This window comes from Leptodactylus fuscus, chromosome 2 (assembly GCF_031893055.1).
Source record: "Leptodactylus fuscus isolate aLepFus1 chromosome 2, aLepFus1.hap2, whole genome shotgun sequence".
Lineage (NCBI taxonomy): Eukaryota > Metazoa > Chordata > Amphibia > Anura > Leptodactylidae > Leptodactylus > Leptodactylus fuscus.
This window is the reverse complement of record NC_134266.1, coordinates 220,165,197-220,181,461: the sequence shown is the minus strand read 5'-3', so window position 1 is coordinate 220,181,461 and position 16,265 is coordinate 220,165,197. Positions and strand designations below refer to the sequence as shown.

Below are 16,265 nucleotides of genomic sequence, written 5' to 3'. Positions count from 1 at the left end.
ACCTGGCAGACCTCATTGATTTTCGGCAGACTCTTCGAACGTTGCCTAAGGCATTTAAAAAGTCATAAACTGGAGGTTTGCAACTTCTATGCCTGTTATCTGGCATAGGTAGATAAATCTACACAAAGAACTGTAAATCAAGGATTGCTCCTCTCACCTGCCTAGCCAATAGGATCTTTTCCAGTGGGATCGAGGTCGGAGGTTATGTCAAGATCGGCTCAACCCTATTCATGTATATATCATTAATAGGGTTGAGTGATCGGGAAAGATCGGATCCCAATCGGCGATCAAGCAAATTTCACGATTGGGATGGGCTGGAAAATGATCGAAAAATCGGATTTTAAAAACGATCCTGAAATCTCAAGATCGGCTCAGCCCTACTAGCCAAACTACATTTAGAGACTGCCTTCCCTTTGTTGTGACCTGAATAAAGAACAAAAAGGGAAGTAGATTTCCTCCAGGAGGAAGGTAGAGGACAAATACTGCACTAGGCAATGTGTTACATCCAAACATTGGTTCTCCTGCTTGAGTTAGTTCTCCTCTCCATCTATGCTATCTCCTGAGATCTATGACATTTTCAGGCTACTTTAGGAAAAGAAAAAAAAGCTGGATCAGATTACCCCATCATCTGTAATGACAGTAAAGATGAGTAGACAGTAAAGACTGTCACTGTATAGAGCCTGTAATCCCCCTATGCGACGTGATCTTTGGAGAGGTCGCCTTGATGAACCTAATAACCCAGGGATCGTCAGCCAATTAACATCTAGCACTAAGGGCCTAAACCTAGTCTTTCAAAGAGCTACTGCAAAGCCACTTTTCTATGGCATTCTGAAAGAACTCCATATTCCTAAGCTCACCCGGAGAAGCCCCAAGAATTTGATAAAGTGGAACTAAGCCCTAGCATAAATTTTAGTAGTGACCAGTTTTATGCCTAAAAAAAAAATAAAAAAAAAAAAAATAGAAGAGTGGCAATGAGGCTAGCAATCTCCACTCAAATTCCAGTCGATCAAATGCAAGTGGCTGGACTCTGGTTGGAGATGGGGCCATGCAATAGAAGGTCCTGGGTCACTGGGAGAATCCAAGGGTCCAAAACTGCCACAATTCTGGGCAGGTAAGTCAAGCTCTCCAGAGCCAAAAGAGGACAGTTAGAATGACCCTTGCTCAATACTCCCTGATCCTTCTCAGAACTTCTAGAAAGAGAAAGAAGGGAGAAAAAGCGTAAGCTAAATTGAAATCCACCTGTGGCAGAGTGTCCACCCCAAAGGGGGATTTCTCTGGCTTTAGGGGGAAAAAAATAAATCGCTCCACCTCTTCTTGTTTGATTGACTGGCAAAGAAATCTATTTTCAGGACCACCCCCAAGTTCTAGTGGTCTCTAAAAAGATGAAGGGGTTCAGTTCCCACTGTTTGAGGCTATGATGGCTCAAACAATTCATTTTGAAATTGTCTGACTCCCTGATATGTAGGACAGATAACGGGGGAGCCAGAGGCTCTGACAGCTGGAGAATCCGGGTCATTATTGTAATAAGGGGAAGCGGCCTCATACCCCCCTACCTGTTTATGTAGGAAACTCTAGTCCCATTGTTGGACATGATCCTAAAATGGCAAGTCTGAATACCCTGACTTGCAGCTTTCAGGGTCTCCAGAACCGCCATTAGTTCCTTCTGATTTGAGGTGGCCTGAGAAAGACTGCTTGACCAGGAGCTCTGGAATTCCTAATCCTCCCCCCATATGAGCACCCTACCCCCAGGATTTGGTATCCTTGGTAATATTTAGGGGGTCTGAGATCTTCCATGGAATTCCAATTTCTAGGTGACCCCTAACTAACCACCAGGCCAGGGTTTCTTTTGTTGGCCGAGACACCCACATAAATCTGTCTACAATTTTTTTTTTCTTCCGGATGCTAGGCTGCCAAGAATTCCCACTGCAGGTTTCAGGAGTGGCTCTGAGCACAAGCTACTGCTGGAATACAGGCTGTGAGGGTCCCCAGAATGGACATAGATTTTGGGGGGAGCTGTGGAATTTAGAATTATCCCTAGAAACTTTTTCCATTAGGATGGAACTAAGTTTGACTTCTCTAGATTCGTAATCCAATATAATTCCTCCACAATGTTCTGTACCACCTTGACACTTTCTGAAAATTCTATCCTGGATCTTGCAACAATGAGAAAGACATCTAGTTATGTTATAAACAAAACATCTTTGTCTTATACATGTGCCATCATTTCTGCCATGATTTTGGTAAAGCTTCTTGGGGCCATGGAGATCCCAAAGGGTAGGGCCTCTACTGCTACCTGTGGTGATCTGGAAATATTGGAACATCGTAATAAGTGTCCTTCAGGTCTATTACCGCCATTCAGCAGTTAAGGGTTAGTAATCTCACTGTTGTCTACACTGTCTCCATCCAGAATTTCTTGTAAGACGGGTACTGATCTAATGTTCTTAGACTTATTCTGTAGGAGCTATCAGGTTTCCTTACCAAGAACAAATGTGAGTAAAACCCCTACCTTTGTTCTTCCTGGGGAATTGGAATCGGCACTCTATTCAAGATCAGACTCTTCACTTCCAATTCCAGAGTCGATTGAGAAGTTAGGGAAGTATGAGTTCTAATAATTTGAAAACTTGAAGGCGGAAGAAAAGAGAATTCCAACTTTAGGCCTACTCCCAGGGCCAGAATCCCAGGGCCGCCTTATGAAATTTCTTCCAGGCAGGAAGGAAATTCTTCAGTCCTTCCACCTTCCCACCTGGCGACATTCCTTATTGAATTTTGAATCTTTATTGTGGAGTGAGTTGCTAAATGAAAACCCTTTTGTTTCATATTGGCTTCTACCCAGCTGTTATCTCTGGACTTGGCAAGTCTGTCTATTGTATCTTCCAAAAGGACCTCCGCATATGACCAGAAGGAAAACCTCTCTTTTCTGCTTGGATATTGGAAAACCCGCACCAGGAACGCCAATGGTGCATAGCCGGGGAATCAGCACCGACTCTAAACCTGGCCACAGCTGTGGAAAGAGGGAGGCAATCCCCTACCAGGACCAACTCTTCCTATGCCACCAGGTACGCCTACCCATACGGCAGGAAAGAACTGAGGGTTAGGAGAGGCTCCACCTTTTTTTTTGTACCATAAGTTTCCTGTCCCTCGGGGGTGGATGGTCTCAGTTGGTGCTGGTAAGAGTGGATAAAACTAAGGCTAGAGGTACACATTGATTTTCACAATACAATACATTTTGCAGTATGCATTCACAAGGAGTGTAGCTCTCAATCAGTAGTTAAAATTAATCTGCACTGTCACAAAAAGTTGCAGTGTTGCCATAATCTTCCTGCAACACAACTTGACTTTCACTGCCAGTTTTCAACCCACAGCATGTCAATTTATGTTGCAGGATTTCACTGTGGTATTCAACCTGTACAATAGAAAGGCTGAAAGCACTGGCATACTAGCAATTCCTGAAGGAACAACAATGCAAAAGCTCCAACCTGAAATTTTTAGCAATAGAATTCGGGGAACCCAGCCTTAAGGTGCAGAAATAAAAAGTTCATTGCACATACTGTCTGATATGAATTTATTTGCATACAATGTCAGAACATTATTTCTGCAATATACATTATATACAGATATAGATCAAACTACAGAAGTGAAGATCACCGAAAAAGTAAACCTTTGGTCATCAGGTATGCCGCCCAACTTAATCTAAGGGTAACATATCAGAAGCATTGTTTCCATGCGTGTGTATTATGTCATGCCTTGTTAGCATATATTGTGCTCGTCCAATTTTTCCTGCCCAAGTTCTGTCAAACTTAACAAGACTGACAGTGTTTCTGTGTAATTGGTATGTGCTATGTATACATAGACACATATTAGTCTATGGTCCTGATATATCTTGCCAACAACAGGGGATGATCTTCTCAGAGATCTACAGGAAAGACTGTCACTTGGAATATGTTTTCACTGAGATCTGTTCCCATGTCTGGGGCCAGGAATAAATGTAATTTTATATATATATATATATATATATATATATATATATATATATATATATATATATATAATCTCCCCTGCACAAGGGGTGTGATTTCTGCTGAAGGCCACACACTGCCATAAGATGGCCACCTAGACCTGCACAGTTTTACTGGACCTCACTGTAGGATTCTAGTTTTGCACTGTGAAACAAGCTTATCTGATGATTTGCTACAAATGTAAGCAGAGTTGCACATATTCACATTTGCTTTTTTTTTTTTTTAAGATATTCTCTCTTTCAACAGCCCCTTGGATGTAACTAGTTGATCAATCCATTTTTTTGTATTACAGGAGCTGGTAAAGTCATTAAAAATATCCAGAGCACTGTAAATGTAATGATTCTTGACAGCTAAGTAAATGCCCACAGCCACATTAAATCACCCAGATTTTATAGCACATGTAAGATCTGCAGTTGTCGCCCCCACCCCACACTTGCCATACCCTATAGTGCTTCAGGCACTTTATACAATTTTGTCCATTTTCCTGGTCCTATGTCATATTGTACATTCATTACAATGGTAATGTCATAGCTTGTTCTCAACTTACTGGCAATTCTGCCTTGAGCAGAGGGTTTGAGTAATGCTACAGGATGGTTTTTCTAAGGACTTACTGCCTATAACCAGATCATTGATAATAATGTGATGTTTAGACAGTGTAACTCTAAAAACCAGTATGTTAGTATCCTGTAGAGCGGGGGTGCACAAACTACCAGGGCTGTGGAGTCGGTAGGCCAGACCAACTAAAGCTGGATTCCAACGACTCCTAGCAGTATAATTATCTATGATGGTAGGATTCTCTGCATCCCAGTGTGATACCGTCCTGTAGAGTAATTGGTACAGAACAGTATGTTGTTGGGGGGGAGGGGGGACACTTCTTGTAGCATAGATAACTATGATGCTAGTAGTTCTGCACTGACATATCGTTCAGACCAGTAAATCCAGAAAACATACAGTTGTGTGACTCTAGCCTGAATCCTTCATAAATGGGTCACAGTCAATGTCCATCAGAAACAGTAAAGCCCCTCTAATTCTTTAACAGGACAGTGATCAAATTCCTATGCAACAAACTATAAATCTAACTGTACAATATTAATAATTGTATAATGTAATAAAAGTAATTTTATTTTGAAAATGGAGTAGGTAACTTTTTACCCAAAATTGGTCAGGACTCCAACTCCATATCCCTGCAAACTTCAACCTGCAATTGACATTCTGTTCTCCCACCCAACATGCTTAGGTGTGTCTGCTCTCAAGCATTTATCATGTCAGAGGGAAGTAGGTTGGCATACAATGTGGGAACTGCAAAGGTAGGAGTAGGAATTATGTGGTCATCTTTGGAACCCCTTCCTCCCCCCCCAATAGCTACATGTGGCTTAACATGTTCAGATGTAAAATTGGTATGTTGTTTAGTATACAGAACATCATCTCCTAATCATTACAAGCAATGAGGAGCTTTCACCGTAGTGTTTACATCTGAATTTAGTTTCAAACTACATATAGATATCCAAAGGGCTACAGTAAAAGCAGTCTATTACGCTGATCCTTAAGGCTGGGGCCCCACGGGATGTAAATGCAGCAGGAAAAATCTCAGCGTTTTACAGTGCAAGCAAAAGGGATGAGATTCATGCAAATCCCATGTCCACTTTGCGGAAAAAAACGCAGTGCGGACATGCAGCAAATTGCAAAGCCGTTGCGGCTTTGCAAATCGCAGCATGCCAATTATATCTACGGAATCGCCGGTGGCTTTCCCGTAGATATAATTCTAAGAGAAAGTCCGCAGAGGAGAACTCTGTGAACTTTCTCTTAAAAGCGCTGCGGAAAGAACCACAATGTGTTCACGCAACGGTTCTTCCCGCAGTGCTTTAGTGCTGCGGATACGGCCCGTGGGGCCTTAGTCTAAAGAAGGTATTCTGATATCATACGCTGCTTTGTAAATAGCCAAGTATTCTTAGCTATTAGGTAGGAAATTTAGGGTTATCTATGTCATCTTTTAGAATAGATGATGTCAAAAGTGACCCTAACATAAAATCCCATCCTAGATATGGGAATGTACAAGTTTATGGGTTCCATTTTTTTTTTTTTTTTTGTAATTTTGATAAACTGTCTGTATAGCACAGGGCAAAATGAAGCTGTCAGAACTAGCTCAGCTTTAATGGAAAATAAAAAGAGAAAACACATTTAATACTTAACATAAGGGCTTGTGGAATTACAGCAGATCTTCCTTCTGTGTGTGCCGCACAGCTCGTGTACATCATCTTGAGACAACAAAGCTCACTTATCTTATTTAAATTAAGCCATTGGAATACCCCTCCCCACCCCGGTTATGTCCATAATGTCACTTCTGCAGTAATAATTTGTATATATGATCGACTGATTATCCTTCTGTCTGAATCTTGAAACATCACAGTATAAAACACAATATTATACAGCCAGGTATCTTCAGCTTCATACTGGGAATAACGTTCCCAACATATTTGATCATGCAGAACATGAATCATGTCACAGGCAGCAGGTGGAAATTCTCATCTGTTATCTTCAGTATTTATTGATCCCAAATATCCGGACTCCGTGGAACTGCGGGAGTTTGGGAAGAAGGACACTGAGCAGTGATAATGTGTTGATAAGGAAATGGACAGCATCATATTTGGTGTAAAAGCTGGCAAGGAGGTATCTGGTGGAAAGAAAACACATGGATAGGTTACTTTACTTTGTGCTAGATGTTGGTTCTATGTGTAGAAAGTGAGTAAAGACAATGAAAGGAGAAGACTGCTCTATTAGCCTCTCGGTTTCAGCAATTGCATGGTGTCAAATCACATGAGCACACTGCAGGGTATAACTAGGCCCAGCACAGCCCTAACAGCAGTAGAAATGGAGGAGGAATTTGAGACTTTCAGCCACTGATAGAGAGATGAATGATCAGAAACAGAGGAGTGAATTTTGTAGCTGTATTATCTGCGGGATCCACCTCAAAATCATTGCCAAATTCTGCCACATGAACAAATCCCTACTGCAACTGCTATGGCAAGTTAAATTGCCCTCGGTGAATGGATCAATGGTGCACATACGATCACTTTAGGACTGCTGGAAATCACTGTACTGGTGTCCTATGGAAATTAATAGAGCATGGTACTCCATTTACATGAGCCACCTATAGACCCTCATTTTCGTGATCGCTGAGGGTCCCAGCAGCCAATACCTGCAATCAAACACTTATTCCTTAAACACAGGATAGGACATAAAATGTTAATAGTGGGGAAACCCCTTTTATTTTGGATACAGTCATGAGAAAAAATAAAAATAAAACACTCATATGATTTCACATATCAGGACATAATGAAAGGTTTTAAAATTAGGCAATGGGAATGCCCTAAATTAATTGTAATTAAAGTAAAAGGTGGAATTAATCGAGAGTTTGATTTTCGGTCATTACTTCCCAGCCCTAACCTCATCCTACAGTGAGAAATATTATTCATAAGTGGAAACATTCAAGACAGCTGACAATCTTTCAAGTCGTGGACATCCCAAAAAAATTCACCCCTCCCCCCAAGGTCAAAACACATCTAAGAGCTACATCATAGGCCAGGGGTAGGTAACCCCTTTTTGTACAGTGTGCCAACTTAAATAAAAAAAAAAATAAAAAATCAAGGACAAGGTACTCTGACAATAATTAATGGAGTTGGTAACTACAAAAGTTATTATAATGGGACTTACAGCTATTTTACAGAAAATAGATTACCCTACAATTGCAGCTGTGTGAACCTGAAAAAATTCTAACAAAATTGTGCAGCAGAATGCCAGGACCTATATATATATATATATATATATATATATATATATATATATATATATATATATATATATATATATACACACACACACACACACATATATATATATACACACACACACACACACACACACAATACAAGGCTTCTTATTGCCCCCCTATACACAGAACAAGGCTCCTTATTGCCCCCTATACATACTATAATGCTCCTTACTGCCCCCTATACATGGTATAATGCTTCAAATTTCCCCCTATACACAGTACAATTTTCCATATTGGCCCCCCAGTATAGTGTCCCACTATAAGTTCCCCACGCCGTATGTTGCCCCATTTGAATCCCCCCAGAGTATTAAACCCCAACATAGTTTAGAGCACACAGTATTAACCCACCTTGTGCTTTATTACCAATGATCGCTCCGCTCCCATTTTCTCAGCCTCCAGCAGCTGCACCTAACAATCCCATCCATAGTTAAACAGCAAGTGGAGGACCATGTGCCTGTACATATTACTGAGCTTCCTCTATAGTACCACACTGCTCTCTGCAAACTAAAGCAGAAGAGCTGGAAGAGGATGAAAAAATGGTGGCATAACGATCATGAATATTATTCCACACACGGATGGGAAGCTGCGTTCAGTGGCGTGGAGTTATGGCTCGTGTGGCGGGATTTGCCGACCCCTGTCCGAGACTCTACAGGCCCCATATTAAATGTTTAAGCTCATAACAGTACAAAATAAGCGTCAAACGTGAGGCCATCTATCCAACAGGTAAAGTTTGGCCAAAACTGCATCACAGAACAGAACGGATAGATAAGAATCAAAGTGCTGCAAAATCCCATTCACAGCCCAGACCTCAACACAATTGAAATGCTATGATTGTATCTTAAGAGAGCTGTACAGAATCAATTGCCCAAATCCTCAATAAACTGAAGCAATGCTGTAAAAAGGAATGGAGCAAAACTTCTTTAGGTCACAGTGAGAGACAAATAGACATGGACATTACTTCATGTTACTGTTGCTAAAAGTGGCTGCATGTTATTGATTCATGAGATGTATTTCACATTTGCTTTCTCCATTGTTAGCTTCAATTTGTTGCCTAACTAATGACATGGAGGAATCTGTTGTGTGTTTTTCATGTGTGGTTGTATTTACCCAATTTTAAGGCCTTCTAAGGAACTGATTTTTTTTTTTTGTCCTAATACATAAAACCGTAGAATTAAAACGGCGCGTTTAGTTTTTCTCATGACTATACATGCACTTGAATCAGAACAATGTCTTACTGAACTTTATAATATATATAGTTCTGTGTGTAATTTTATATATATTATATATATACACACACAATTATATATATCATACAGTTTACTTCTGCCAAAAATACGCACTGCAAGCTGTTAAAAACATGTTGTCATGCCACAATGATAATTACCATTGTGTAACCTGTAAAACCTGCCCCGCCCCGGACCTTATAATCATGCCATATCCTCCAAAGGAGGACTACACTGAATATAATACAGAGGCTTCAATAAACCCACATCCAGTTCTAGTTTGTGGGAATTAGCAAAGCTCAAGACTATATTAATCGTATTTCTTAGGGCATGTTCACATACAGCAGAAAAACTCCAGCTGCACGATATATGACAAAATTAACTGCACCCTTAGGAATACACTGTGAAATCTGTGTGAGGACAAAATGTGAATTTTAAAACCCATAGCAAGACTTCTAATTCCTTGAATTTTTTTTTCATATCTAACTAAGATAATCCTTGTGAATCTGGCCTTAGAGGAAGGCTCCACGTCAGAAACAAGACATATTCATTAAATAGAGCTCAGGTAAAGTGCATAATAAATGACCCCTGAAATCACAGGACTAAACGTCACGTCAGACATGCATCAAAGCAATCTAGTCATGAATCACCAGAAGCTTTATCTTTTAGACGTTCCAAAAAATAGCAAAACCTAGTTGTATTTCTTAAAATATGAACCAGAAGGCAAGAGTCAATACATATTCATACACAATAGATACTGCCAACCATTGACACTGATGTAAACTGGATCTCCCCCTTTACTGCTATAAGAACATGCTCTCCGTGTCAGATTTACTACAGAATCTCCTCTATACACCTGAAACGGCGCCATTCACACCTAGGGTATGGATTTACCCTTCTATATAACAATACTTTTATGAGGACGCTCAGGCTGAGCAAGAACACCTAGCTCACATTTTGTCATCACAGTTCATCACAAAAGTATTTAGTGTGATCCAGTCCAACTCTTCCACATTGAACCTACGGTAGCAAGCCATTTTTATGAACCTCGTTACGCAATTTATATCATCATGTCCATCGCAACACCACCAACATGGCCTGCAGGGCTGAGCTAGGCAGACTCCCCCTATGGCTCACCATACAGAAGAGGGCGCTAGCTTTCCAGGCACACATCCAGGGGAGCAAGCCCGACTCCTACCACCACCAAACATGGCTAAGCCACCTGAGCAAACCAGACACTCACCAACCAAACAACAGCCAACCACCAAACCAAAAACACCAACAGATGATAACCAAGGCCGAAATAAAGGCGACCACAGAGGCAAACAGAGAGCGGTACATTGAAGATTGGAGAAACGAAATAAATAACTCCAAGAAACTCACCGTGTACCAATCCCTACAAAGGGACTACACCATGGCCACCTACCTGGAGAGAATACGCCACCCCAAACACAGACAGACCCTGAGCCGGTACAGACTGAGCGCCCACAACCTGGAGATGGAGACGGGGCGATACAGGCAGACGTACAAGCCACGGGAGAACAGACTGTGCCAGCACTGTGACCAGGGGGCCCTAGAAGACGAGACCCACTTCCTGCTACACTGCACCAAATACTCAGCTGTGAGGGCCGTCTACTACCAAAGACTCTCTGCCCACATCCCAGACTTCATATCTGCAGACGAGAAGAGGAAACTCTACATCCTACTGGGAGAAGAAGAGACCACTGTGGAGATCGCTGCCCAATACGTGTCCAGCTGTCACCAAACAAGAGGAAGATGAGACTCCACGGACTGTTATATTTATCCCAATACACCCGCCCCACCCCTCCCCCACATCCCCATATAGTGGTCACCAACGAAGAGGAAGATGAGACTCCACGGACTGTTATACCCTAAACCAACCGCCCCGCCCCACCTCCCCATATAACAGTCACCAACAAAGAGGAAGATGAGACTCCACGGACTGTTATACCCCAAACCACCCCCCCCCCCCACCATACCCACCACTCACCCACCCGAGTCCAACTCCCCCCCCCCCACACACTTTATTAGCTTTGGCAATGCCAAATATCTATTCGGACGTGCCAATAAAGCTTTTTTTGATTTGATTCAAGAAGACACAGGAGCTGCCATGGTGACAGGTTTGTGCAGCTTTTCGTACCACACTCCACTGTATATTTGAAGGAAACTTGTCAGTTTGGTGTTGCCTGCGCAGTTCTTCAATGAAGCTGAGGGGTTACAACCAGCTTCACTGCTCAGGCACCCAGGAATGCATACACTGAAAGGGTCCATTCACACGGAGGAAACGCGCGCTCATTTTGGCAAAATACACATGTAAAAAATACAAGTGTAAAAATAAGACTCCCATTGACCTCAATGACATTTTTTTACACGTGTAAAAAAAAAAAAAAACACGGCAAAATACACATCAATACACGTGTAAAATGTCATTGAAGTCAATGGGAGTCTTATTTTTTACATGTGTATTCTTTACATGTGTATTTTGCCAAAATGAGCGCGCGTTTACTCCGTGTGAATGGACTAGCGAATCCCATCCAGGGGAAATGCTGCGATTTCCAAAACCGTTGTCGCTGTGGTTTTTCAAGCACCCCTTTTTCACTGCAGCCTGCTACGTGGGGCCTTAGCCTTACAGTAGTCACATCAAAAGAAGAGATGGTGTACAATATCCATTATTGCTGCAACATTTTGGAATCAAGTCCCTTCATCAGGCAAAGGCTTGGGACTTGAAACAGTGGCGACACGACATCTCTGAGAACAGGGAAACGGCCATTGGTAGGTTTTAAGTTGAGACTACACACAGATTCTAAAACGTTGCAGCAATAATGGATAACTGAATTGTACACGGTCTCTTCGTTTGATGTGATGAATGTTACATATTTTTCCTTATATATATTTTTTGGTGTGTGGTCAGTTCCCTTTGTGAATGCACACCCAACGGAGTTGTGCCAGTCAAGTGTCTCTTTGCCAATTACAAGGAAGGGGGCGTAAAAACTTTTACTGGTAATGCTTCTTTGCAGCATCACATGATCAATCCTCACTATGGTCATATTATTCAGTAACATCATGGACAGCAAAACAGGGGTCAAGATCAGAACACAAGAATAGAGGAAGATATCAGTTTTGTTAGTACTTAAACAGAATTCTGAAAACAACTGACAGAAGAATACTTACAAAACAATCGGTGTTATGGTAAGAAATTTGCGAGAAGAAGTGAACTGGATGCCATAATCCATCTGCTCCCAATGAGTAAGGAGTCGTGCTTTACCCTGGTCAGGGGTCTCAAATGGAGTGCCTTTCACTGTATGCAGGAACAGGTACATTACCTGTAGTATAAATCAAAGGAGAATGGATTAAATTTGTCCCATGTGCAAACTTAACATTTAACACTAACAACTAGTACTTTATTATGTCAAAATGTCTACAACTGAATTTAATTTTTCATCCAAAGGAACACAACAACAACAACTCAATTTGGATTCAAATATTGTATTATCATATACCACAAGATAGTTTGTAGAGGCAAGGATTAAGTCTATAGCTGGAACAACATGAAGTTTCTTGCGATTCGTCTTTTGAGTCAAAGCCAAGACTTGATTAAAGACAAATAGGAAATGTAAAGGACTTCTATTTCTCCTTTCATCTAGATGAACTTAATTTAAGTCACATAAATAATGAATTTCAGCAAGGTAATGTATGCTAACACTATTTATTTGCCTTCACCTCCTACATCCACCTATTTATGGCCTCTGAAATTATAGTAAAGGAGTTTTCCCACCAATGACATTTATCCGTTGTCCACAGCATAAGTCTCTTATTTCTGGGGTCCAACCACAGGGGCTTCCAGTGACTGGAAGAAAGAGATTCTGGAAGTACCCCAGAGCCATATTTGTCAGTCCTATAGAAGTAAATGGCGTGGTGGCCATGCATGTACACCATTGCTCCATTCACATAAAGCACTTGCAGGCTCCTGTTTATGTGATCGCTGGTCCCCATTGGTCAGACTATCACTGATCAAACACTAAACTTTTTCACTGGGATACGTTTCTTTGGTGGCAAAACCAAATTTATCACAATAAGAAATCCAATATGTAACTTACAAGATTGTGAATGACGTTAGTCAAGGTCCAAACAACAGGAACACTGAAGAAGGGAAAGCTCAAAAGGATTATGTGAAGAAAGCCTACTAAAATAATGTAGGCCAGCCATATTCCTCGACTATTCAATACCCGAGTATTGGGGTTCACCTCACTATGTGCCACCCCAACATTCATCCTAGAAGAGAAAGAGAAAGTTTTAACATGGCATGTTTCACTGAAAGCATATCTAAGATAGCGGGTAGAGATGAGCAAGTACTATTCGAAACTCCCGTTTCGAATAGCACGCACCCATAGGAATGCACAGAAGCGGCCGGCACGCACACTTTGCCGACATCCGGCCGCTTAACCCCCTGCGTGCTGGCTGCGTCCATTCATTCCTATGGACGCAGCCAGCACGCTCCTATGGGAGCGTGCTATTCGAAACGGGAGTTCCGAACAGTACTCGCTGATCTCTAATAGAGGGTAAACATAAAGGCATACAGATAAGAGTAAGAGGTACTGCCACCCATGTGGCAGAGCTCCAGATGGCGGTCAAAACGGTTGCCAGTGTGCCTAAGTGTTTGCAAATGGCGACCAGACAGACAAAAAAAACCTTCCCTGCTTGTTAAGCAGACATGGCACATGCTGCACACATCAGTTAGGAGAAGGCCCAGGAGTGAGTCATATGGATGATGGTGAGGGGGGATTTAATGGAGGAACAGAGAGCCATGTGGATAAGGGCAAGTGGTGATGTAATGGAGGAAGTGCACTTAGGAGTGAGGCGATATAATGGAGTATAGTGAGCCTCATGATTGGTGGAGGCGGCCAGTGAGCCTGAATGTGATTACTGGAGAAGACTATGATGGGAAGCACATTTCGTTTGCTTTGTGGGGTGTGGGTGGTGAGCCAGAATCGGATCAATACGGTGCATGCTTACTTAGCTATACGTGCATTGGGCTAAAACCCTGTCCACATACAGCCGTCAATGGTTGTATGATTATATTGTATGATCATGCATGCAGCTACTAATATATAACAATGAACCATATTTTATTAGTAGTGACTTCAAATTCACAGAGCTGAGTTCAGTCTAGGAAGCTTTTTTTATTATTATTAAATAATGTAACATGGGAAGAATATGCAAATCTGTCTTCCATCATGTAATTAGGAAGTCAGTGCCTCAGTCATGCAGTCCAATAGAGGGCGCTCCCTGAGGATGTGCAAGTCTGTCTTCCATGATGTAATTAGGAAGACAGAGCCTCAGTCATGCAACCCAATAGAAGGCGCTCCCTTTAACATCATGCCGACCTTCCCAGAGGCCTTTGCTTACAATGATGTGGGATTTAATGTAATGTATCTAAGGCTAGGTTCACACCAACAAACAGTCTCCATCTGGGGGATTACCGTCCCCAAATCCACTTAAAAAAATGGAGAGAAAGTCTTGCAAGCATTACAATCTATGTGGTCCACAGGTCTCTGCAGGTAACTGCTTTTTCCAGGCAGATTAGGTTTCAGTTCATGGTGGTCAGCTACGGAAACCTGAAGGCAGGTGCAAATGTAGAGTTTTTTTTTTTTATATATATACTAAACTCTTGAGTTCAGGAGACAATAGATTATTTTGCAGTGTGTGAAAGCTGTACAGTAACAAGGACCGGTGACAAGTCTGGTAATTGGTTATTCCTCCTAGTTTACAGATAGTGGTAAAAATCTGGACAGGATTCAGAGCGTGGGGGCGACAAATACAGCACATATAGATAGAAACCAGAAGGTGTGAATATAGTCTAATAGCACATATAGATAGAAACCAGAAGGTGTGAATATAGTCTAATAATATGTTGGTGATATAAGTACAGCTATACTGCTGTTGCGATAACATATTATATATATATATGTCTGTGTACGTCGTACATGAGCAGATATGGGATGATAATGTAGTAGTCATTAGGCAGCCATTGTTAGGGAGCTCCTAATACACTGGAAACCACTACAGTCACCCCAGTATATAATGGTTGCTTCCAGTACACAATATATAGTTATGCTATGCAGGTGGCCATAGGCTAGGTAATACAGGGTTAGTGTCACTATTACTACACAGCACTTATGGGGCTTGTACTGATATATGAGTCTTATGTAGCAGGAAGCAGCCATGTTGCGCCCTCAACCCTATCAACCCGCATTGCTATGAATGAACATCACCACAGACCCAGCCAGCCACCGCTTCCAGCTCCCGCCTATACAACCCTAGCACACGTCTGGACACAATACATCCCCCACACCCCGCTTCACTCCTGGGCAAAGTCAGTAGCAATCACCTGTAGCTAGAGCCTCCGCCTGTCACCGGTCTCCAGGAAACCAAACCACTTCCGGTAGGAATATGCCCGGGGCGGAGCCAACATGACGACTCCAGTCTGCGAGATGGTGACGCTTCGCCATTGGTTTAGCCCCCAAGACGTATTTCGCATGCGCTGGAGCTGTGACGCACATTTTCCACGCGCCCCCTTCGATTGGTTGGTTCTGTCCGTGACCTAAGCACGCTACAGTTTGTTGATTGGTCAGTTTCGCAGCCCAGGTGGCCTATCGCATTGGCTGGTGTAGAGCTCACATTGAAGCCCGGTGTGTAGTGTGTGGCTTGGTGAACTTGTAGTTACAGTGTTCGCTATCGCTCGGTGTCCCGGTTTGTAGTGAGAAAAACGAAGAGCGGTAATCAAAATTCCCGCGCTTTGACTTGGACGTGACGTCACACGTACGTCTGACCAATAGTAGCCGGCCTTGCTCAGGGAACTTTAAGCGAGTGTGAGGTTAAATATGGCGGACATCGTAGAGATTCACAAGCTAAAGGTAAGAATGAGCAGTAATTGAGGCGGAAGACAGGCAGCCATACGTGGTAAAGTGGTCTGTCCTCACACGTGTGCAGCCCCTGGCTTGTATAACTGTGAATGCATCGTGAACTATACCCCAGCACCTCTCCTGACTAGCCAGTAATGAGGTGGCTAGGAGGCAGCACATCTCTCTAGGAGGAATGTATTAGCATGTAGCAGTTCATCTAATCCATAACTTCATGTTACTACATTAGAAGTCTATGGGACAGAGTTACAGTATC

At 42.2% G+C, this 16,265-nt stretch overlaps 2 protein-coding genes across 3 annotated transcripts in view; one reads left to right on the top strand and one right to left on the bottom strand.

Moving 5' to 3' along the window:
* Positions 1–4,008: 4,008 nt before the first annotated feature.
* Positions 4,009–15,533, bottom strand: ORMDL2 (ORMDL sphingolipid biosynthesis regulator 2). The gene is made up of 4 exons (XM_075265586.1): positions 15,478–15,533; positions 13,187–13,361; positions 12,261–12,412; positions 4,009–6,687 (listed from the first exon to the last, which is right to left on the bottom strand). The coding sequence occupies exons 2-4, from the start codon at positions 13,358–13,360 to the stop codon at positions 6,552–6,554; spliced, it is 462 nt and encodes a 153-aa protein (XP_075121687.1). The 5' UTR covers position 13,361; positions 15,478–15,533; the 3' UTR covers positions 4,009–6,551.
* Positions 15,534–15,747: 214 nt separating this feature from the next.
* The window catches only part of SARNP (SAP domain containing ribonucleoprotein), a 50,220-nt gene continuing 49,702 nt past the window's right edge, over positions 15,748–16,265 (top strand). For both annotated transcript variants that reach the window (XM_075265694.1, XM_075265693.1), the window contains exon 1: positions 15,748–16,003. In XM_075265694.1, coding sequence (XP_075121795.1) covers positions 15,971–16,003 — 33 coding nt within the window. In that variant the 5' untranslated portion in view covers positions 15,748–15,970. The remainder of the gene's footprint in view (positions 16,004–16,265) is intronic.